We start from the raw sequence: 25,504 nt of genomic DNA on the forward strand, positions 1-25,504 counted from the left end.
TTTGTTAATGTCCACCCTTGTTTATGATCAACCGTGGAAATTATGTTCATCTTGTGCTGGTGTAGAGATCTTTCATATGAATCCATGATTGACATTACTATATATTATCTGAATAGTTCTTTCAAAATTGATAATTAGCATGGAAATAGTGAATCTGATCAAGTACTTTCCTATTCCGAAAATTTTGATAATGTCTGCAAGTATCATCTTCAGCTACCTGGATTGTCAGCTGTCACAGATGCCTGAATTGATTTTCGATTTGTTTTTTTTTTTAATAACAGAGACACTGGTCGGAAAGTGGAAGATCCTGACTTGTTGGAGCAAATTCGGTTAACAATCATCAACAATCTCTTAAAATACCATCCGGTCTGCTTATGCTTTCTTTATCTCTTTACCTTGATCACATTCACATTCAAAAAAGCTTGCATTCAGCTTTGGATAATCTTATAACATTGCCTGTGTTTGTTTTGTAGGAATGTAGCGAACAACTTGCAATGGGTGAGACCTTTGGAATAAAGGCTCCAGAAAAGAAGGTAAGGTTTACTATACTATGCTTGTTGGACTGTACTTCTGTTCCCCATGTCTTCCGGCTAAATCGAGCTTTTGAATAAGTCTGCAGCTGTTTTAAAAAGCCAGCTTTACTCTGTTTTGGATTCATTTGGTGACAGGTTGATGTTGATATCGCGACTCACATACATGTGAAGGAAGACGGACCAAAGAGGAGGTATATATATATATAAGTAGAAATGACAGCTCATAGTCACATTTTTGTGCCTTACAGAATGGTGTGCATAACCCTCGCCGGTTTGCTGTTTTCTCTAGCCTGCTTTGCATAGAGACAGCGGACAGGCCAGGTCTGGTTGTAGAGATGATAAAAGTGATGGCTGATATCAACATTGACGTGGAATCCGCAGAGATAGACACAGAGGTACTAAAAATTCTTTAATACAATCTCCACATGTACCTACAGTGTAATTCCCTTTCTACATCCTTATAATAATAACTTGTCCATTGTCCCAGGGACTGGTTGCGAAAGACAAATTTCATGTAAGCTACCAAGGGCAAGCACTAAACCGTACTTTGTCACAGGTGAGTTTTTTTTGTTTCTGTTACTTTCTACTTGAAACATTTAAAAAAAAAGAGAGGTTAAGAATCAACTTCTCCTGCAGGAGCTGGTGAACTGTCTGCGTTACTTCCTGAGAAGGCCTGAAACTGACATCGACAGCTACTAAATGAACTCTGTTTGTTCAAAAACATAAATTGCTCTCTATCCTTCTTCACGCAGTCGTATCTGTGCTTCGAAACTTTCAAGTCATCTGTTTGGAAGATGATGTAGAAATTCCTGATACTAAAACTGAACCATTGTGCCTAAAAATCAATAAATGGGGTTCTTGACACTTGATTTTTGGGTCCTTTTGAAAATAATAAGAGACTCGATTTTTTCAAATTTGGAAAGAACTTGAAAGTGCCTTTCCTTCCGGATTTTGAAAAGTTTCTGTTTCAGGGCTGGACTGGACCGGACCGAGTAAGGCTGGATCTTCCGATAACGGCACCTAAATGACCCCTAGGATCAGAGTAATAATAGGAGTATCTCTGAAATAATATAGAGATTTATTGAACAGGTCCTTAAACTTTCATATATACTATTAAAATTTTTTTAACATAAAATCCAATGAAATTTCATAGAAAAAGAGAATACCCAATAGTACTTAAACACTTTTTATTTCCAAAAATAACATATAAGAAGGAAAATTTCAAAATAACATTAATTAAAAGTTTAAAAAATTATTTTATATTGGGTTATTAAGATTTAGGGTTTAGTAGAAAGCCGGGTTAAGATAAGGGTTTAAAGTTCAAAGTAATTTAGTATTGTCGAAAAAATTAATACTATTTTTGAAAAAGATTTGTGAGCTGTTTTATATAATTTTATATTGTGCTATTTGAATCATTTACCTTAAAAATTGAAAACAAAATTCAAATGTTTGCAAGCTCAATAAACATAAATTAGTAAAAGATTTTTTTTCATAACAATACAATAACTAAAATTTTGTTATTATTTGAACTCACTAACTGTTTTAATATTCAAAATAATATATTAATTATTTTTTATTTGAATACATCAGTTTTTTATTTTCTATAATGTAATATATAATCAATTACAAGAGATATTTTTTGTTAAAAAAGAATAATTGACTATTTTTTTAGAAAATAATACCGAGAACTAGTACGCCTCTAGATTTTTTTTACCGTCGCAATCTCAAGTAGCAGCATCATAACTCATATAAGTTTTTTTTTCCGACTTCAGGTTTTTAGACAACAAACTTATTTCAGAATCTTTCAACAAGATTTTTTAAAAATTGCAAATCTTTATGGTGTGTGTGCTCCTTGTCAGCATTATTCGCTGATGCTAACAACTGTTTTTTTAAGTATATCATGTTTAATTGATAAATTGAAGGTGAAAAATGCACTCCACCACCTGCTAACTCATTAGATGTATTCTGTAATAGTCCAGAATAAATAACTAAATAGTTTTCGAAATGAAAATAATTTGGGACTGATTCTTTTCTTTTTGGGTCTCCAAAGATGACATTAAATAAAATTAATAGAAACTTCGCTTAATACTTTTAACTGTTCTGGTGACTAATTCTAGTTTCTTTATGACTGATTCAATAATAATATAAAAAGAAATTTAAGTATCTCAACAAATTTATTTGATTTTCAGAAACTTAATAGAAAAGCACTGATGGGATCGCTTCTCCACAAGAACGTAATACATAAACGGAACGTCAGTTGCGGAGATATATATATATATTTCCTATTTTTTTCTTAACTATAAAGGATATGATAGTTTTTTTTTTTAATTCAAAAGAAACTCAACTTCCCAGTATTGGGGCTTAGCCCTTATTCAAAAAGGTATTTGAGCTTGTATTGTTTTATGTATCTGAACAATATTTATGGGGAAAACGGCTTATTGATGCCCGAACTAGGGATCGTTGAGAAAATACATACTCCAACTTTTACTGCATGTCAAAACATACCTTCACTAATCAAAAATTTGAAATTCATGTCTGAACTAGGGGTCGATAAAAAATTATATACCTCAACTCTTATTGCATGCCAAAACATACCTTAACTAATCAAAAATTTGAAATTTATTCTTAGTCTTTAGAAGTCAATCCTAATCCGAATCTATATTATTATTTGCGAAGTAATTTTTCGCAACGTAGCTCTCACGTTAAAAATTAGAGTGGATAAAGTCTATGTTACCCTTAATGAATATATATATATATATATATTCTATTATATAATAAAATGAATTTTATGTTAAAAAATCTTATATTTTTTTTTAAATAATTATGATGATTCTTATATATTATGTTGTTATCTTAAAATAATATTTTACTATTATAAAAGTAAAAAAAAAATAAAAGAAGTGATTTTTCACATTATTATATTTTTTTAAAAAATAAGATAATTCTTATATATTGTGTTGTTATCTTGATGTAAATATTAGTAAATAATATTTACTAAATATTATTTACTTATAATATTTACTTATACAAATATATCTTAAAATCACTTCTTAAAAAATATCCTTATACAAATATATTGCTTCATTAATATTTACTTAGATATTATTTTTATCTTAAAATTTAACTTTCATAATAGTAAAATATTATTTCAAGATAACAACACAATATATAAGAATTATCCTATATTTTTTAAAAAAATATAATATTGCAAAAAATCACTTCTCTTAATTTTTTTACTTTTATAATAGTAAACTATTATTTAAGATAACAACACAATATATAAGAATCATCATAATTATTTTTTAAAAAATATATAAGTTTTTTAATATAAATTTTGTTTTATTATATAATAGAATATATATAAAAATTCATTAAGGATAATATAGACTTTTAACGTGAGAACTCCGTTGCAAATAAAATTTGTTTTATTATATAATAGAATATATATAAAATTCATTAAGGATAACATAAACTTTAGCCACTCTAATTTTTAACGTGAGAGTTCCGTTGTAAAAAAATTATTTCGCAAATAATAGTATTGATTGGGACTTCTAAAGACTAGACATAAATTTCAAAATTTTGATTAGTTAAAGTATGTTTTGGCATGCAATAAGAGTTGGGGTATGTATTTTTCTATCGAGCCTTAGTTCAGGCATGAATTTTAAATTTTTGATTAGTGAAGGTATGTTTTGACGTGTAGTAAAAGTTGAGGTATGTACTTTCTCATCAACCCCTAGTTTGGGCATGAATTAGCAGTTTTCCCCGATATTTTATGTCTCATGTTTGAACTTTAATATGCACCGGGGCCAAAAGTTATTTATATTACAGTACAGAATTATAATATTCTTAAGCACACATAATATATTTTTCATAATTTAAAAGGGTCAGCCTGACCCCTCTATTACTAAATGACCTCTGGCTCTGCCCCTGGGAACGTCGCAGAAAAAAAATAGGGGTTTTTGCCAAAACTAACCCACAACTTGATTTTAACCCCAAACCTATACCCAAACTTGAATCAAATGCAAAACTAACCTAAAAGCCTAGTGAAATTACAGCTCAGCCCCTTGTGACCAAACAAAAAAACAGAAGCCATTTTTACGAATATAGCCCTAGTAAATCGTCTGAGTCGTCTGAGATGTTGGAAGTCGTCTGGACGACTGAAGTGTAAGTCGTCTGGTACCGATTTATTTTAAAAATAATTTATAAATCTTGTAAAAAAATATTTTGATGTGTGAAAAATAAAAATCAAGTAATTATAAACAGTTTTAAGTGATATAAATTAAGATATGATAAAATTGATTTGTTTTGAAGATAGATGAGTGGAAGTAGTGAATCATGAAATACTTTGGTTTAGGAGTTTGGCAAACATATGTTGTAGTATTGTATGTATTGTTAGGGTTAGATTTTGGAAAACTAAAATGTTTTTTTCAAAAATTAGTTTTCACTTATATGTGTTTATTTATGTGTATAGTAAACACTTTTCAAGTTTGATTTGATTTTATGAAGTCTTTAATTAGATAATTAAGTTTAGGGGTTATGTTTAGGGTGTGGACGACTTATATTTCAGTCGTCTGTTGAATAATTTACTCGGACGACGTATATTTCAGTCGTCTGTTGAATAATTTACTCGGACGACTTACATTTTAGTCATCTGGTGAAGAAATTAAAACAGACGACTTACATGTAAGTCGTCCAAATATTCCCGCCTAAATTTTTTTAAAAAATTATTTTCCCGCTTAAATAATTTAAACCAGACGACTTACTTGTAAGTCGTCTGGAAAGTCTTCTATTTTAGTTTCCCGCTAAAAATATTTAATTTCCCGCTAAAAATATTAAACTCTTCTGGACGACTTACATGTAAGTCGTCTGTTTTAATTTCTTCACCAGACGACTGAAATGTAAGTCGTCCAGGAAGTCGTCTGAGTCAAAAATATTTAACCTAATTGGATTTTTTGTCTCCCTATATAAAGAAAAATTTACACATTCTCTCTCCTCCTCTCAAATGGCTGCAACAAAAATGTAATGTTCATCATTCTAAAACTCTCCAACCTCTCTCTAATCTCTTTGACTTGAAAACACCAAACTTTATATGAATTTTTCAGTTTTGTCTCATGTATTTCTTACTAATCTATCTCTTTTGCAGGTTTTTAATCAAATGGTACTCATCTTCCACTAATTTAAAGGTAAATCTATTAATTTTAGATATGTATTTTTGTGTGTTCTATAAATGTAGATTTATCTAATCTTCCACTCATTTTCTCTATTTTTAAGTCATTTGAACGTTTTTGGATATGCAAGTTTTTCAGATCTGGATTTGATATGCAGGTTTTTCAGATCTGGAAGACTTCTTGGACGACTTACCTGTTAGTCGTCTGGAAGTCGTCTGGAAGTCATCTGGACTTCTTGGAAGTCTTCTGACAAAGTCGTCTGGACTTCCAGGAAATCGTCTGGACTTCCAGGAAGTCGTCTGGACTTCCAGGAAGTCGTCTGGACTTCCAGGAAGTCGTCTGGACTTCCAGGAAGTCGTCTGGACTTCCAGGAAGTCGTCTGGACTTCCAGGAAGTCGTCTGGACTTCATGAAAGTCTTCTGACGAAGTCTCCTTTTCATAATAGATCTGAGCGTTTTGGTAAGTTCTTATGTCTGATTTTTCTGTATTTGGTAACTTCTTGTTGTATAAAGTTCTTACTTTTTTCGCAAACTAAAACTCTCCAAACCCACTCTAATCTCTTTGACTTGAAAACACCAAACTTTATATGAATTTTCCAGTTTTGTCTCATGTCTTTCTTACTAATCTATCTTTTTTGCAGGTTTTTAATTAGATGGTACTCATCTTCCACTAATTTAAAGGTAGATCTATTATTTTTAGATATGTATTTTTGTGTGTTCTGTAAAGGTAGATTTATCTAATCTTTCACTCATTTTTTCTGTTTTTAAGCCATTTGAACGTTTTTGGATATGCAGGTTTTTTAGATCTGGATTTAATATGCAGGTTTTTCAGATCTGGAAGACTTCTGGGACGACTTACTTGTTAGTCGTCTGGACTTCTTGGAAGTCTTCTGAAAAAGTCGTCTGGACTTCCTGTAAAGTCGTCTGGACTTCCTGTAAAGTCGTCTGGAAGTCGTCTGAACTTCCTAAAAGTCTTCTGACAAAGTCGTCTGAACTTCCTGGAAGTCGTCTGGACTTCTTAGAAGTCGTCTGGACTTCTTAAAAGTCGTGTGGTCTTGTCTACTCAAGTGGAATCCAAGCTTGTCTTTGTAGAGGAATGATCTATAATAGTTTTGTTTGTGGTCTGTTTTGTGAATTGCATGTCTACTCTTTTAGTTGTGAATTTTTTGTAAAATCAGTAATAATGTTTTCCAAGATGTATTAAATGTGCTAACAATGTGTTTACACATTTACAAATCAATGAAATAATAGACTTCAGTAGCCTTTTTCTTATCTTTGGATCTCTCATATGCAATAATAAACTCCAATGGCCTTTTTCTCATCTTAATAAACAAGAATGTTGGTAGCTTTATATTGATACAACATTTTAAGAAGCATTTTAACCCTTCTTCCAACTCATAACAATAGTCATCATTATTGTCTATAACAATAATACTTAAGAGATGGAAACAAACAATAGTAACTAGTCAAAGCATATCATATTTTATTATAAGTTTACGTTGAAAAACTTAGTCAAATTTAGTAAAACTAAGGGAGAGAACATATTTTGTAAATATGAGTTTTACATATCTTGAAGTTACTTATCACTCTTAAAAATACAAGTTATTCAAAAACTAACGTAGAAGACTTAAAAACTAGCGGAGAAGACGCGGACGACTTCAATCTAAGTTGTCCAGACGACTAAACTATACGTCGTCTGGTCAACGCAGAGGTTATTTTTGCAATTGACTTTGAAATCTGTTATTTCGGACGACTGAAAAATAAGTCGTCTACTATTGTTTGGCTAAAAAAAAACTCCAAAAAAGCTAGACGACTTACATTTCAGTCGTCATAGGTTAGTTTTGCATTTGACTGGATTATTTCAGAAGTTTGACTTTTCTGGACGACTTACATTTCAGTCGTCTAGTGAAAATTAAAATAATAATATTTTTTAAAAAGTAGACGACTTACAGTTAAGTCGTCATAGGTTAGTTTTGCAATTGAAAAAAAAACTTCAAGATTTAATTATATACAGACGACTTATAATTCAGTCGTCCACGAGACGACTGAAATGTAAGTCGTCCAGGATTTACGAGGTTTGACCAGAATCTCGGAAAAAAATCCTGGACGACTTACAAGTAAGTCGTCTCGTGGACGACTGAATTATAAGTCGTCTGTGTATAATTAAATTTTGAAGTTTTTTTTTCAATTGCAAAACTAACCTATGACGACTTAACTGTAAGTCGTCTACTTTTAAAAAAATATTATTATTTTAATTTTCGCCAGACGACTGAAATGTAAGTCGTCTGGGGAAGTCAAACTTCTGAAATTATCCAGTCAAATGCAAAACTAACCTATGACGACTGAAATGTAAGTCGTCTAGGTTCTTTGAAATTTTTTTTGAAACCAAACAAAAACAGACGACTTAACTTTCAGTCGTCTCAGGTTACAGATTTCAAAGTCAATTGCAAAAATAACCTCTGCGTTGACCAGACGACTTCCAGGTAAGTTGTCTACAGCCAGACGACTTCCCAAGTAAGTCGTCTGACGAACAGACCTTAAATTGGTGAGATAAGTTCCTTAGCATACATAAGGCTTCTCCAAGCACACAGAATCACAAACGAAAGTAACCCACCCAGAATCGTTAGCTTCTATGACTCTATGAACCATAAAAAATTTAGAATCAAAATCTTGTTTTTTTAGCTCATTGTGGAGAGAAAGTGAGAGATATGTTGTGTTTAGTTCACAAGAATGGAAAAAGAAGAAGGGTAAATCGATTTTTGGAGCATTAAGAGCTTCAAATTGGTTGTTCATGGTGGTTGTGGTATTGATGACAATGGCAATCTTGTAATTACTTGAAAATGATGAGGGTGAGAGAGTAAAAATGTTATTTTCGAAAAAAAAAGAAAAAAAAATTGATGGCATTTTCGTAAATTATATGAACTTGTGGGGTGAATAGGGCAAAACCAATTTTTTTTAAAAAAAGGTTAGTTTTGTGTTTGACTTTAAGTTATAGGTCAATTCTGCAAAAAAACCCAAAAAAATATGTGAAAATGTCAAAGGAATTTGACAAACCAAATATATCAAAGGAATTGAAAATGTCCAGCATGATCTTTTAATTTAGTTACATTGTTTTATATATGTTTGTAATACTGTTTATAAATGTTTAGTGAGAAAATAGAGGAAAAAAACCAAAAAGTCAGACGAACAAAAATAATCATATAATCATACTAATAAGTTCCTTTGACGGCAACAAAAAACACTGTCAAAATATTATTAGAAAGAATGTAATGACGTGAGAGTAATTGCGCATTAAACCCCTATAAATAGATTCTTATTGTGCCAAGTTTTTTCATCAAACTTTGAAAGAGTTGATTTGAGAAGAAATTGACGAAACAACTCCCTATTTCCTACCAGAATCAGAAGAAATGCTAGGTTCTTCAGGACAAGGGGCAGCTAGTTCTTCAGGACAAGCGGGAGCTAGTTCGTCAGGACAAGCCGCAGCTAGTTTTTCAGGACAAATGCCAGGTTCTTTAAATAGCTCACTATTTTTTTCAGTAAAACTGGTTTTATTTTCATCATCTCGTTACTAATTAGGCACTTGTAGCGACTCTTTGTATTATAATAAACACATAGTGCATGTTTTTTTTGGTATCGCGCATGTTTCGTTAACAGTCTGCATGTTGTAGTTCTTGTAACTTGTTTTAAATGTTAGGTTCCGTTTGCATGTGTATAAAACAATATGTTTTCGCATCTAAGTATATTTATATGGATGTGATTTTCTTCGCTAGCTTGTTATCTTTTTAAACTGATTAATCATTTTAATTCTTACTAGATTCTGACCCGCCATTTTTGAGGGCGGATATATTTTTTGTTTTACATTTTTTTAGGTCTTTTCAATTGGTAATTTAAATATAGGTCTAATGGCATAAAGCATAATAAATAATATTTTAAATAATGATAAAGATAAAAAAAAATAATAGTTGCACCATACTTTTATCAATGGGTCACACTAGGCCTGGGCAAAATAACCGGAACCGAAGAACCGAACCGGAACCGAACCGAAATACCCGAAACCGGAACCGGACCAATACCCTTAAATACACGAACGGTTCCTATATTTTTATATCCGAAATAACCGAACCGAACCGGAACCGAACCGAGAACCGAACGGGTACCCGAATATATAAAAATATTAATTATATATACATATAACATCATTAAATATATATTTTAAATTTAAAATTCTATTAAAAGTATCTGAAAATCCTTGATGATAACTAAATTATTATAAAGTATCCAAATTACCCGAAAGTATCCGAAAGTATCCGGATAGTTTTATCCGAAATATCCAAAGTAATCCAAAATATCCAAAATTTTTATGTAAATCATCTTAATTATTTGATATTTTACCCTAAATAACCGATATTTTATCCAAATTATCCGAACTACCCGAACTATCCAAACCCGAACCGGATCCAAATGAGAACCGAACTTTTTCTGGATATTTTCCGGTTCCTACATTTACTATCCGAACCGAACCGAACCCGAAACTATCCGAACCGAACCGAACCGAAAATATGTCAAGTACTAAATGGATCCTCTAGCCCCTATCCGAACTACCCGAAACCCGAGATACCCGAACCGAACCGAACCGATACCCAAAATGCCCAGGCCTAGGTCACACTGCTATTTTAATAGAATAGATTCTCGTGCGGTTTGTAATTGTAGGTGAAAATTGTGAATGTTCACAATCACAATCATTAAGCCTCGAAGTTTTGCAAGGCATCTTGAACGTCCGGCGGCAAGATGCAACAACTAGTGCGTGGATCGACGTATTCGATTCACCATTGCAAAAGGCATGTACTTGTTCTCAATTGGAGATCGTCAAGCAACAATTGCAAGAAATGACGACGCGGCCTCACCTTACGCCGGAGAGGTTAGCGCTCGATATTGCTGCTGGTAATGGCGATTTAATGACTGTTAAGAAGTGTGATGAAAACAATCCTCGGCTGGTTATGGAGAAGCGACCAGCTCGCTGTGAGCTAGCTGTACCGGTTGTGCGGGCATCAAATGCAGGGCACAAAAAGGTCACTCGCTATCTTTTTGATCGGACACCTCTTAATGTTTTGATGCATGAAGACGGATATTGGGCTACTTGTCTCCTTCTTGACGCCATTTTGCATGGATTTCTCGGTAAGTCTTTAGTATCTGGTATCTAACTGAGGCCGCTCATAGTTGCTTTTATAATATACTCAACATATGCAAACGTTTCATTTTCGAGCTGTTCAATTCAAAATTTTCGGAAACCCTAAAATAAATACAGCTTCCTAGTTTCTATACTGTTTAAATTGACATAAAAATTTGGTTTCATGGACTGTTAGACATTGTGTTGGAGTTCTTCGAAAATGTCCGGTCAGATCCAGTCTTGTCAAAGAAACTACCGTACCTGGCAGCGACTAAACACTCCAGTCATAGGTCATCTCCACTTAGGTTGTTAGCTTTGAAACCTGACTTGTTTCGTAGCCACTACGATCTTGGACTTTGGCAACACCTCGTCTACAATTGTATGTATCTACCTTCACAATTCATCTCTCTCTTTCTTCATTGAAATCTTGTTAGCTAAACTTGATTGTTCATATATAGGTATAGGTATAGACTTGAATTTTCCAACGGACTCTGAGCCTCCAAAACCAAACCCATACCAGCGTACGCCATGCACACATCCAATTTTGGATTCTTTATCCCAAAATGATTAATTTTAATTAATATATATACATACTTACTGAAGTTTATCTGTGTTCTATTCACCAGGTATATATTTGGATGACAGTAAAAGGTCTTCCGAAATGGTTTGGTACGTAAATGGAACTTGTTTTAATTTTTATCCAAGTTGCTTGATATCTCTGCTACAACGGAGTTCACACAAACAAACACTCACATACGCATATATTATACTGATCGATTGTTTTAATTGAGAAATTCTTGTTAGGGTGAACCTCTAGATTCACCAACCAATAGTGTTTGAGTATTTGATATTTGATATCTTTAAAAAAGGAAACAAAATTGAATTTCAAAATAAGATATATTTTTAAAATAAAACAATAAAAATACATAAAAATAGTTACAAAAAATAAATAAATAAATATTGTTAAACCGTTAGCAAAACACGAAATCCTATACCCTAAATCCTAAACTCCAAACCATTGGAAAATTTTAAACACTAAATCATACATTAAAAGCTAAATCTTAATAAAACTAAACCCTAAACCCTAATCACTAAACCCTAAACCCTTGGATAAACTCTGAACCCTTGGATAAATCATAAAATCTAAATAAAAAATATTAAAATTAAACCCTAGAATTTATGATTTATCCAAGGGTTCAGAGTTTACCCAAGTGTTTAGGGTTTATTATTGATTAGGATTTAGGGTTTAGTGTTATTAAAATTTAGTTTTTAATGTATGATTTAGGGTTTAAGATTTTTCAACAGTTTAGAGTTTATCCAAAGTTTAAGGTTTAACGTTTAGGGTTTAGGGTTTAGTATTTAGTATTTAGGGTATAGGTTTTAGTATTTTCTGAAGACTTAACAATATTAATTAATTAATTTTTTATAACTATTTTTATGTTTTTTTATTTAAAAATATAATATAATTTGGATATTTAATTTTATTTCTTTTTTAAAAGATATCAAATATCAAATGCTCAAACATTATTGGATGGTGAACCTAGGTTCACCCTAGGGGGTGAACCCAAAATTTCTCGTTTTAATTTCTATATGAAGTTAATTATTATACATGCATGTTGTTAGAGCACCATTAACCCAAATATTCAATTAGGGGTGCTTATTCTTTTTTTAATAATTTTAAGTTGTAAATGTGATTAGGTACCGACGCTTGGACAGCTTAATTAAGCACCGACGCTTCCATCTTTTGTCTATTTTCTTTTTTTAAATCTCAAAATCACTAAACACCCCTCTAAGTTACTGCTTTAATGGTGCTCTTAGTAGAGATTTTCTTATTAAACTATTTGGTTCGGCTCAAGACTACTTTTTCTAGAAACACATACTGTACTTAACCAGTACTATTCACATGACTAATATCTATCTGCTATGAATCATGATAATTCACATGGACTTTTGAAACAAAATCATATATATATATATATATATATATATCAATGAGTAGGTTGACCTATAGGTTTTTCATATGTTAGTTTTTTTTCCTTTCTAATTATTTCCATTGTGGAATTCACAGAACCATAGCTATACATAAATGTTTAACTATAAAAAATAACATAAATTATGTTTTTCTTTGTCAGAGGATTCAAGCAAATATATGAACTTAAAGATAGACATCTTAAAGCTGATACTTGCTACGATTAATGTGCAAATCTGCCAAAGAGCTACGACTACGAGGCACCGTTAATGATAAGAGGAGAGAGACGATCTATGAAGCACTACTTGAAGCAGTGGAGAACGGGAACATGGAATTTTCATCGAGATAATTAAATGTAACCCTCAACTTCTTTGGATCTCTGAAGCTGTCTCTGGCCGAAACCTCTTTCAGCTGGCCGTTGTATTCAGGAAGGATAAGATCTTTAGCCTCATACATGGCTTAGATGATAGAAAGGTCGCGCCCTACTTAGATCTCTCGACAAAGATAACAACAACATCCTCCATATAGTCGCTTATCTATCTCCTCGACCAGACCATCTCTCCAAGATTTCAGGATCTGCCCTAGAGATGCAAAGAGAGATTAGATGGTATATGGAAGTAAAGAGCTTGGTATCAGAGCGTGAAGTGGTGCAAAAAAACAACGAGAAGATGACACCACGGCAAGTATTCGAAGCGTCTCACGAGCCTCTAAGAAAAGAAGGAGAAGAATGGATGAAATACACAGCCACTGCTTGTAGCTTCGTGGCTGCTCTCATTGCAACTGTCACTTTTCAAGCCATATTCACTGTCCCTGGAGGTTATGATGAGACGTGGGCAAGCCTCTTCTTCCTACAGACATGCATTTCACGGCGTTATCCTTTCAGACACTCTCGACCTCTGCACCTCTGTGCTCATATTCCCTTGAGCAAGATACTTGATGACTCATGTCACACTATTTTCGCATACGATTTCACTGTTCGATACTCTCTATCTTCTCTTGCTCATATTCCTTAGCATACCGCAAGATCTCCTTGATATTATTGTCTCCAATGACTGGTCATCCATCTGTCCGCTTGCCTCATCGATGCGTTTCCCCCATAAATCGCTTCATCTGAGACTGCTTGTTCAGCCTCTTCTCATGAGCTCATCATGATGTTCAACTCTTCTCAAGGAGAAATGCAATGAAAAGAATCACCGAAGAACAAAATACTCAACCTTGCTAGCTCAATGAACTTCAATATGTAGGATCGACACATAGTCAACACTCGGTAACAGTCAAATCTAGTGGTGAGCAAGTATCCTTCCTTGCTCTCTCAACGGGTAGGGACTAGTTAAAAATATGTCCACCTTACTTCCTCTTTTTCATTGTTTTTTGCTATTGTTTTAAGATTGTTTTAAGAGTTATTTTGGGTTCACCAGCCAATAGGATTTCATTATTTCAAATTCGATATCTTTAAAAAAGTAAACAAAATATTATCAAGTTATATTATGTTTTAAATAAAAAAAAGTAAAAAAAAAAATAGCAGTTACAAAAAAAAAAATTTTAAAAAAAATATTTTTAACGTCGTCAGCAAAACACTAAACCCTAAATCCTAATCCCTAAACCCTAAATCCTAAACCCTAAACCCTTGGGTAAAACTAAACCTTTGGGTAAACCCTAAACCTTTGGGTAAACTCTAAACCATGGGGTAAACCCTAAACCCTTGGATAAATCCTAAACTCTAAATAAAAACACTAAACCCTAAAACTCTAAACCCTAAACTCTAAACCCTAAACCCTTGAGTGTTTTAGTGTTTAGTGATTTTGATTTAGAGTTTAAGATTATCCTAGAGTTTAAGATTTATCCTAAAGTTTAGGGTTTACCCTAGGGTTAGGGTTTAGGATTTAAGGTTTAGAGATTATGATTTAGGGTTTAATGTTTTGCTGACGACGTTAAAAATATATTTTTTTTGTAATTAGTACTATTTTTTATTTATTTTATTTTACCTTTTAATTTAAAAAAAATAATATAATTTGACAATATTTTGTTTCCCTTTTTAAAAGATATCGAATATGAAATAACATAATACTATTGGTTGGTGAACCTAAAGATTCACCCTACGGGGTGAACCCAAAAATAAGTCTTTCTTTTAAAGGCGATGTATATTTTTCTTTCTATAAGCAAGAAATCTTTCCAAGTAGTTACTAATTATATTATTAACAGAAAACGTACACGTGAGTTATATTTCAAAATAATAATTTCATAAGGAAGAACCTTTATTTGTCTTTCAACCAGAAAAGCAAAGCTTTCCAAATAAAATAATCAGTAGCGAAGCAAAGGATATATCTTAAGTAAGATCAATCAAAGAATAGGACAAAAAAACACCAAAGATTGAATGTTACTGTTATGCCTTGCATGTACGTACAGACAACGACATATACTTAAACCCATTTATATATATATACCCTATTACCATTTGCTTTCTTTAATTTGTTTATACTTTGTTTAGAGTTTGTCAAAGAAAACTTAATATGGCAATGAGTTCTAATTACTTAGACGCAGCTGGTTTAAAGGAAACATTTAGGAGGAGCCCTTTCAAGTTCGCTAACACAAAGGTTCCTCAAGGTGGCTTACGCGATAGTTCCTCTCCTATAAAGAAAGCTCCTGAAGATGAAGCTCCAAATGATCGTCTCAATATCCAGACTCCATTCATCGAATCAGCCCTTTCCACATCTCGGCTTCAGAGTAAGAATTCTCTTCTTTTTTAGAAAAATGTCTAGGTTTCGAGCTCAAAGCCCCGTACATCTCCTAGGACGAAATCCAAACCATTTTAAAAATTAACTCTTTGTAGATTGAGTGGACCTCAGATCCATTAGATCTCAACTAGGTAATCTAACAGTTTTAGCCAATAGTTCAGCTCCTCAGTTACGAAAAGGTTCTTAATTCAAAGTCTCAACTTCGAACCTCAAAGTTAAAGCGTGTGTGACTAGGTTATCAGTAATCACATTGCATATTTTAGATGATCTATATATCCTTGAAGCCATGCAAAGAAATTTTTATTTTGTGTATATATCTTGTTGTTGATGTAGAGAGGAATACAAATTTATACTATGACTACATACAACTAAGCCAAGGAATAAGCCAAGGTCGTGTAGAAGTCGTCAAGGACTTCTTGAACCGTCGTCCCGACGCAGTAGACGAATGGATAAACTTTTACGAGACACCTTTGTTGAAAGCTTGCGCGTGTGGGAAGCCTGAGATTGTTAAAGAGCTTCTCCGTCGTATGACACCTGAACAAATGATTCCCAAGATGAGCCAGAATGCTTCATACCACACGCCTCTCACCGTCGTTGCGGTTAGTGGAAACATGGAGATTGCTGAAGTCTTGATCGCCAAGAACCCTAAGCTGCTAGAGATTCCTGGAAACAATGGTCAGATTCCTGTTGTGGTTGCGGTCGAGAACACGCAGATGGAGATGGCTCGTTATCTTTACATTAGAACTCCTGTTCAAGTGTTGCTTGATGAAGATGGGTATCATGGTTCCTTGCTCTTCCTCAACGCCATCTTTTATAAAATGCTAGGTCAGTTGTTTCTTGGAACTCAAGCAACACATGTTTTACGCAGTTTCGATGATAACTTCTTTTTTTTTTCTTCTTCTTTGTTCAATAAGACATCGCACTGGATCTGTTCAGCTTGTCTGAACGCTTGGCCGTTACAAAACACTCGCAAATAGAGTCAATACCCATCATTGTTTTGGCTTCAAAGCCTGATCTTTTTCCTGGTGGCTGTTATCTCGGACCGTTGGAACGCTTCATCTACTCTTGTTCGTACCAATCTAAGACTTCTTGATAACAACGATCAAATCTTTTTGGTCCAAAAAAGTCAAGAAAATGATTTTTACTTTTCTCACTTGTTAGGGTTAGAAGTAAAGCTGCCGACTCTTCCAGAGGCTACCCGTTCAGACAAAGATCAACATAGTAAGTTCCATGTACATCATAAAAGTCTCTATATTCCTTAGAAGAATGTGAGAAAGATTCGTTTTTATTGCTTCTTAAGATACTCTGACCAGGAAACTGCTCAAATTACTCACCAAATGGACCGGTAAGTATTACTCATCAAACATATATATATATATATATATATATCTTATATATTAAAAGAGAAATATTATAATTTTTTTGTAGACACGTGTCATCACCAAAATAATTTTTAGAATCATTAGAAAAATATGTTGGTCCATCAAAATATATAATAAGCCTTTTATTAAACTAATCATAAATTGATTATTAATGTTCTTCATTGTTTCCTTAAATAGAAATACCAGAATTACCAAATGTGGCTAAAGTATATATGACAATTAATGATTTTGAATAATAAATATTTGATAAAAATTAGCCTATTTTCTATCATTTTTAATAAAAATTAACATATTAAAATAAATTAAACAACCACATTAATATAGTAAAAATTTAGATTTTTCTGTATATGTTATATTTTGAAATTTTAAAAACGAATATAAATGACTAAAGTTGTGAAAAATCTCACATTGAATTTTTCATGGTTTAATTTTTTATTATAACAAGATATAAATGATTACAAAATTATATAATAAGAAGTCTCATTTAATAAATATTAATATTTTTAAAAATAAATTATGTACCATATAAAAATACATATGTATTTTAATTTCGAAAGTTGCTTTGATTTTTCGTTTGATAAAAATTTGAACAAATATTGACAACTATAATTTAGTTTTAAAACTTTTCATAATGTTTTTAAAATTATAAATGACTAAAACTATTAAACATCCCACAAAAAAATTGTTATCGGTAATTCAAAATTTTTGTTACAGAAACTACAAATGATCAAAAAACAATATGAGTATAAAATATTTTTTAACAGATATCAATATTTAAAATGTACTATATATCTATGTTAATATCATTAAAACTTAATTTTATATCATATAAAATAAAAAATAGAAAATAGAAAAAGTGTTTGTTTTAATTAATAAAATTTATTTATGTGTTTGCACTAATTTAGTATTTACTGAGTTTTTAATTATCAATATATATGTATTATTTAATAATATGTAAAAGAACATGTAATACGTAAAACTAATTTATATAATATTAATCCCGCGCAGGCGCATGTGTTTAATCTAGTATGTATATTTTGAATGATTAAGATGTTCTATATGTGAAGGCTCATAAATAGTGTTTTTTTTTTTTTGAAAAAAAGCTCATAAATAGTGTTAAAAAAGAAAAAAAAAGTAGGCTCGTAAATCTTCTATGGCTAAGTCCAAACCATGTTAAATTAACTCTTTTTAAAAAAATTGAACATTTCCAACGGTAATCGAATATGTACCTATGATTTCTTAAATATTAGTAGTTGATCTAAAAAGTTTAACCGCTAGACATTTTCTTTGGTTTTTTTTTCCTAGAAGATAATGTTATTGGGTAGAGATTACATGGCATATGAATAATTTGAGTTGAGGGATTGGTTCAGGAATAGACGAAGTGTACCGAATGAAAGTGATGCATCTACAAGCCGAGAAGCTTCTACTCGGAATATCAAAGGAAACACTAAAAATGGGACTGAGAGAACGTTCTGAGACGGTGGACGAGGCTTTACTCTTCGCAGTAAGATTTGGGAACGTTGATTTCCTTGTGGAGATGATCAAGAACAACTCCGAGCTTCTATGGTCCACGAGAACTAGCTCCAGCAGTACTCTGTTTCTCTTGGCCGTCGAGTTCAGACAAGAGAAAGTGTTTAGTCTCCTCTACGGTCTTGACGACAGGAAACACCTGTTGCTCGCTGACAAGGACTGTTACGGCAATGGTGTGCTTCATCTCGCCGGTTATCCTTCCCCTCCTTCCAAGCTCTCTAACGTTGTTGGTGCAACTTTGCAGATGCAACGCGAGTTACAATGGTTCAAGGTTTGTTCTGTTTCTCTCTGTTTCACTCTATTTGCTCTGTTTTCTCTGTTTTCCTCTGTTTCACTCTGTTTCCTCTGTTTCACTCTGTTTTCTCTGTTTTCCTCTGTTTCACTCTGTTTGCTTTGTTTTCTTCTGTTTCACTCTGTTTGCTCTGTGTTTTTCTGTTTCTCTCTGTTTTGCTCTGTTTTGCTCTGTTTCTCTTAGCAACAGATGTTTAAAAATCAAGACTTTGATGACGCAGGAGGCTGAGAGGATCGCACCGGAGATAGAGAAGGAGAGAGTGAACACAGAAGAGCAGACACCGAGCGAGATATTCACAAAGGAGCACGAATCTTTACGCAAAGAGGCAGAGAAATGGATGAAAGACACGGCCATGTCGTGCAGCTTAGTCGCGGCTCTCATCGTCACGGTAACGTTCGCGGCGGTCTTCACCGTTCCCGGCGGCACTGACGACAATAAAAAAGGTATCCCCTTTCATCTAAAAGACCCGCATTTCGTCACGTTCGTCGTCTCCGATTTGGTCTCGTGCTTCGCCTCGTGCACCTCTGTTCTCATATTCCTCGGGATACTCACCGCGAGATACTCCTTCGACGATTTCTTGGTGTCTCTGCCGACGAAGATGATCGCCGGGCTCTCGATACTGTTCGTCTCCATCGCGGCGATGCTTGTCGCGTTCTCTTCGGCTCTGTTTACGATGTTTTATGACGAGAAATGGATAGTTCCTCCGACGACACTTCTCGCTTGTTTCCCGGCGTTGCTGTTTGTTCTGCTTCAGTATCCTCTCCTTAAAGAGATGATCTTTTCGACTTACGGCAAAGGAATCTTCGACAGAAACATGAAATGTTGGTCTTAATGTTAATGTACATTGGAACATAAATGTCCGAAAACTCGTTGTAAAAGCATATACTAAGCGGAGACACTGATCTACTTTGATATTCTCATGCACGTAGAAATGTTTTTTTTTTGGTAAAGTTTCACACTTTGAAATGTGTTTGGAAGATGGCATTATCCACCATGTATTTAAATGGCGTTGTTTTTTTCTAGGTACCCCTTCATCAAGGTCATGCATCCTTTATTTTGTTCTTGGATAGTTTTTTTTTTTTTTTTTTTTTTAAGGAAGTATTAGAAATAAACATCTGCCCGAAAAAATTGGGAATCAGATACCGTAACAAGCTTGTTTTGAACAAAAGCATCAAAGTCAATCTATTACAAGCCTAGTTTCGCCCACTCACTAAACCCGACACGTTCCACTAGTTTGTTTTTCGAAATTCTTCAATATCGGTCTCCGTTCTCAACCATCAACGTGACCCTCGAGAATGTGAGGTTCTCCTCGTTGCCTCGGATGCCGGGAATTCTCTTGACGCCTTCGGAGTAGCTAGTTCCCGATGTTCTCCACAAGCTTATAGGGGAGAATTCAAATACTTACCAAAGCCTTGCGATTGCCCCCAAGCATGGCTTGTATGTAACGCCACACGACGCTTTGAACCTCATCCCAAATCGAGCAAGCGCTTGCCATTGCCGCCTGAAAACACCTGCAAAAAAGTGGACTGGAACCACCACCACTCTCATACTAACCAGTCGCAATAACACCTAGGCTATAGGGAATATCAGGAAACGCCACCACTAGAGCTCCTTGAACTAAAGTGGTCCTCGGAAGCGCGCTAGACCAAATGGAGACACCGAGGTGTGAATGACTCCCGAGCACAGCCTCGCCAAATGTTACCCTTGAGAACCAAGAGCAAAAACCCTAATGTGAAAAGTCCTCTCTGGTGCCATTGGAGAGAAAACAAACGATGAAGCCTCGCGACAAATCCGAGCAATGTCATGACCAAAGCAAGGAGATAGCTAGCACGCGAGCCGTGACGAAGATAACCGAGGTGAAGTGGCCGACCGAGCTGTCCACAAGAAGCCATAGACGACGACTTGCTACAAACAACACAATCATTTACGCGAGCCGGATTGAACAGAGCACCAACACCTCCAGCGTACGTCTGCTCAGGACCTGTCTCCGATCTAAAGGAGCACCGGAGTTCACAAGGCGAAGAGACGATAGAACTGAGACACACCGACTCCGGAGAGTCCCAAGAAACTAACTCCCGTCACCGAAAGTCTCATCTTTTGGAAGCCCACAGAAGGTGGAACTCCAGCCCATAGAAGGTGGAACTCCAAGACAAGACCCACTTTAACCTTCATCAACGACGGCACTTCCGGGGAGATCAAAAGTAAAACCCGATCTACACTGCAGAGCCCTAAAAGCTGACCATCCGCCAAACTAACCGCTCCAGAACCTCACCGTGATACCACCAGTAGCAGAGACGACACCGGATCTGATCCGAGCAAAACTCTACTACAGAACCACAAGTATATCGGCAAGGGAAGAGGAGAGTCGACGGACAGCAAAAAGAAAGAGAGCAAGGGAGAAGGAGGCCTCCGGCGGCCGCACGCGCACGAACACGCCGGAGGCAGAGCAGATAACGTCTGTGGTTGAAAGAGTTTAGAAGGAGAGGATAGAGGAGAGAGAATTAAATCTACTATATTTGAATATAATCTATTATTGTTCTTGAATAGTTGATCTAATATGATTGATTAAATAAGAATTAGGTAACGATCTTGCCTTGCACGGAGTGAAATGTTATATAAATTTCACGCATAACATATATACTTATTGTGGTTGATTGATATTTCAATATCAATTATTATATAAAGTCTATAATGAAGAAGGCAGAAGCTAATGAAAATTGGATGTCAAACAAATAAATAAAATGACATGATGTTAAAATATGTTGTAATTCTGACCATGTTTTTATTTTTAGAAAGTGGAAGATGGTGATGGTCTGCGTAATATTTAGGACAATATAATAATGGTTAGTGTGATACGGACCTTATACATATTATGCTAGCCGAATCATTATTTACCCAACATATTATTCTCCATACTGAGCAAACCACTTATTGGGTTTGGTCCATAGAAGAAAAAAAGAAATCACTCTTTGTATTTAAATCGCTGGTTAGTTGATTTCGGGTCAAGATTTTGAATCGTGGTAATATATGGTTAGGGAGTAACGTCTTTTAATCAACGAAATATCCCGATAGATAGAAACTAACATTGTGGCAAAAAATAAGTAAATCGGGGTAATAATGGTCAAGATTCCTGATACTGAAACTGATCATTGTGGCTAACAATAAGTAAATGGGAATCTGGAAACTTGATTTTTGGGTTAGTAAGAGACTCGTTTTTTTTCAAAATCGCAAAGAACTTGTAACCCTGCCTTGCCTTCCCGATTTTTAGAACTAGACTGGACCAAGTAAGGCATGATCTTCTTCTGAAAACAGATCCCAAATGACGGCCCCGAGGATCTGAGTAATCTTAGAGATATCTCCTGGAGATATTTATTGAAGGGGTTCATAAAATTTTGTATCATTACAATTAAAAACAAAATCTTTTTTATGGATTTATAGATTTATCTTTTGATTTTCTTTGGAATATTGGTTTAACTGTAATCATAAAAAAATACTATAAATTTATGGTGATGATTAGTTCGATTGTAGCCGAAAAAGTTTTATTGTTTGTAAATACAAGTATTTTAGTTCATTACCTGATGTAAATTGTTATGGTTTTCATATATCATCCATTATTTATGTTTTTATGCAAGTACAAATAACAATCTTCGATATTTTTTGACATCCAAGAATAAGCAGAGATCTCTGTAATATTTGATAAATAAGTTTCCTATGCGTCGCTCTCACGTTCTCCCTCACGATGGTTGATTACATTGATACCGTTGATGAATTAAAAATATTTAAAATACTATTATTAATTGTTTTATTAGTTTCTTTTTCAAAATTTCCCAAAAATCTCTTACTTATTAAAGGAGGAACATTCATAGAAATAAACCTTGGCCTCATGTGTTATACATGAGTGTCATTTCCTATGTGTCATCACCTCATACACTCTCACTAACTTTTTTAAAAAAACCCTTTGTGAACTAGAATAATTACAACCAAATGCCATTGGTCATATACATTATACTATATGATTACAATCCGATTTGAAAAAAAAACCGGGAATTTATGACAGACAGAATATTAACTCTTTGTAAAAAGGCAACAAAATAAGTTCGACATCTATCAAATCGTTTGGTTATTTGGTCAAATCTAGAGTCAAGATTCCTTTATATTTGTTTCTTTCTTAATTGTAAAACTTTCCAATTTTAAAAATATAGACTAAAAGTTAGGGATTATTAGTACTAAATGTAAGAGAGTATTCGTTTGTTTCGAATTTGGGTGAAATTAACCCTGACTATGGGGTACGGTACTATATATAAATCACGTGATCTTCCTCACCCACCCACTTCCATAAAATTGCATTGGTCATTTTACTTAATCACACATGAAATGGGATCATTTGAAGTAGTTTATTATTATGTTAGAATCATAATCATAAATTTTCGGTCCGGTTATATATAACGTGGACTATAAGCTATATATATAACGTGGATTTTGCTAAAATATATAACGTGGACTATAAGCTTATTTCCGGTCCGGTTATCTGCAATGCAAAGATCTATCTATTTTTTAAAAAAAGTCATATATTCCGGTAAATATAAAAATCGTAAATATAAAAATCTATTTAAGCGGACAGTATTTGTATGAAAATTAATCAATAAATCATAATCATAAGTCTTGAAGAATATTTAAAATTAATGAATGTATTTAACTATATATGACATTATTTCCTGTTATATATTCACAAATTAGGAATCAAAGAAGCATTATAGGAAATTTTAACTTAGGCCAGTATATATATATGGAAATTGGAACAATTTGTAAGTGTCTAACACCAATTCAGACCAACGATTTGTTGAATAATTATTTTCAGAGTTGATCATGTATTTTAATTTCGTCAATTACGTCAATAAGTATTAATATATTTATGGAGATTGATTATTCTCCGCAAGAGTAATTGTTGTATCAACAAGTAATTGAAAAACTAGACTAAATATGGATAACGTATTTACACAATCGTAATGACTCAGTCCGGTGCGGTTTATATAGGAAAGTAACTAATAATTTTTCAAAAATATTATGGTAAGTCAATAAATATACAAATAATATTTTTAATTTTTTGAATGCTTATAATCTCGCGGAACAAATTTCTTGATGTAATCCTTATGCACTTAATCCTACCAATTATAACTACATATATCATACATAACTTTGACACACCGTATCACAATCAACTTGCTACAAAACAAGCATATAAAATTTGAGAGCTATGAATTTCATCTCTGACTTTTTATTCAAAGAAAACCAGGAGAAAGTTTTATCAGTTTTTTTTTTTGTTTCTTTATAACTTATTTCATGTAGCATTTTATTATCATGTTGCCTATGTTTAATTTTATTGTATATTCATAATTTATATTATGAAAATAATAATTATATTTCTTATGTTTTGTTTTATCTTAAATAAATAATAAATTTATGTAAGTCCTTCTTATTTTTATAGATTTAATTCCATCTGTTTTTACGAACGGAAATAATGGTATCATCGACCACGAAATCCGTTTTTTCGTACTACACATCCCGTAAGTATTCAACATCTGTAAAAAGAAAGATATACATTTGTATAGTATCACATGGTTTGAACCCTTCTTTTTTTCTTTTACAGTAACGTCGTCATTAAGTGTCGCTTATGGTGCACTTGCTCATGTTTTCAATGATTTATGGAATTCTATACATGCAGACATAGTATTATGTGTTTTACAGTGTTGGCAAATTAATTGGGGACAAAGTAATCTATTGTATTTATTGCATATACAATCGATTAATAGGAGCTGATATTATATTTATATTTTGCTAATATTTGACATATTTCATAATAAGGCCGACTTAAGAGGGTTACTAACATTGATGGAATTTCCAAAACTGTCTTCGATCCCATTGGTGTTCCAGAAATTGATGTTTTAAGATTGAGGTAATACATGCATTCACATATTTTGTTAAATAATATTTTTAAATTCTCTAGATAATCTCTTTGCTATTGCTCATAATAGGATTGCAAACGAAGACTTCTGAATGCATTATTGACAGCAGTTATTTTGTCTCTATTTTTAATTTTCTTTTGTTTTTTATACATTGTTCCTTTTATATTTTATTAGACTATTGCTTATGTTTCATTTAATATTATATTTATAATTTACCCGCATGCAAACAAATATACAATTAAATTTTGATGGCCATCGCATATAAATTTATATTTACATACTAAAATTTCTCGCTATAATCCGTACTTTCTTAGATATATTTTTCTTACTATGCCTTTAACTTTTATTATGTCTACATATTAAAAGTTATAATACTTTAATAATCTCCTCGTTCCGCGCAGGACGAGGGTTATCACCTAGTTATTAAGCAAAAGGAAAGCGCAGCTGATTATTAAATGAGAATACGTGATATAAATGAAGGGTGGTTACTGGTTACATCGCTTTATTATAAATTGATGCAGTTATACAAAAACGTAAAAAATTTAAGTTGGACCCAATTAATATCAAAATTGATGCAGTTATACAAAAATGTAAAAAATTTAAGTTGGACCCAATTAATATCAATCGGTCATACAGGAGTTTTAATAGAATAGATATATCAAATAAATATTGTTGTTCTTTATTGACTTATTTTTGGGTTCACCCTGAACCTATAGGTTCACCAACCAATAAGATTGTGTTATTTCAAATATGATATCTTTTATAA

The 25,504-nt window shown here is 33.2% G+C and overlaps 2 protein-coding genes and 1 pseudogene across 3 annotated transcripts; all 3 read left to right on the top strand.

Moving 5' to 3' along the window:
• Positions 1-273: 273 nt before the first annotated feature.
• Positions 274-1,402, top strand: LOC125580091 (ACT domain-containing protein ACR12; the record flags this gene model as incomplete). Its single annotated transcript, XM_048744064.1, has 6 exons — positions 274-366; positions 474-533; positions 669-724; positions 823-928; positions 1,021-1,089; positions 1,170-1,402. Coding segments are annotated over 6 exons (447 nt in total), but the record flags the coding sequence as incomplete, so codon positions are not given.
• Positions 1,403-10,586: 9,184 nt separating this feature from the next.
• Positions 10,587-13,760, top strand: LOC125580092 (annotated as a pseudogene).
• Positions 13,761-15,290: 1,530 nt separating this feature from the next.
• Positions 15,291-19,795, top strand: LOC106358532. 2 transcript variants are annotated; one of them, XM_013798350.3, is made up of 7 exons: positions 15,291-15,560; positions 15,905-16,396; positions 16,486-16,638; positions 16,733-16,792; positions 16,872-16,916; positions 18,324-18,754; positions 18,996-19,795. In XM_013798350.3, exons 1-7 carry the CDS (start codon positions 15,347-15,349, stop codon positions 19,605-19,607), a joined length of 2,007 nt encoding a protein of 668 aa, XP_013653804.1. In that variant the 5' UTR covers positions 15,291-15,346; the 3' UTR covers positions 19,608-19,795. The 2 variants fall into 2 exon arrangements, with proteins under 2 accessions (XP_013653804.1, XP_022554208.1); XM_022698487.2 differs by lacking the exon at positions 16,872-16,916.
• The last annotated feature ends 5,709 nt before the right edge of the window (positions 19,796-25,504 follow it).

The sequence above is a fragment of the Brassica napus genome, chromosome C1 (assembly GCF_020379485.1).
Source record: "Brassica napus cultivar Da-Ae chromosome C1, Da-Ae, whole genome shotgun sequence".
NCBI lineage: Eukaryota > Viridiplantae > Streptophyta > Magnoliopsida > Brassicales > Brassicaceae > Brassica > Brassica napus.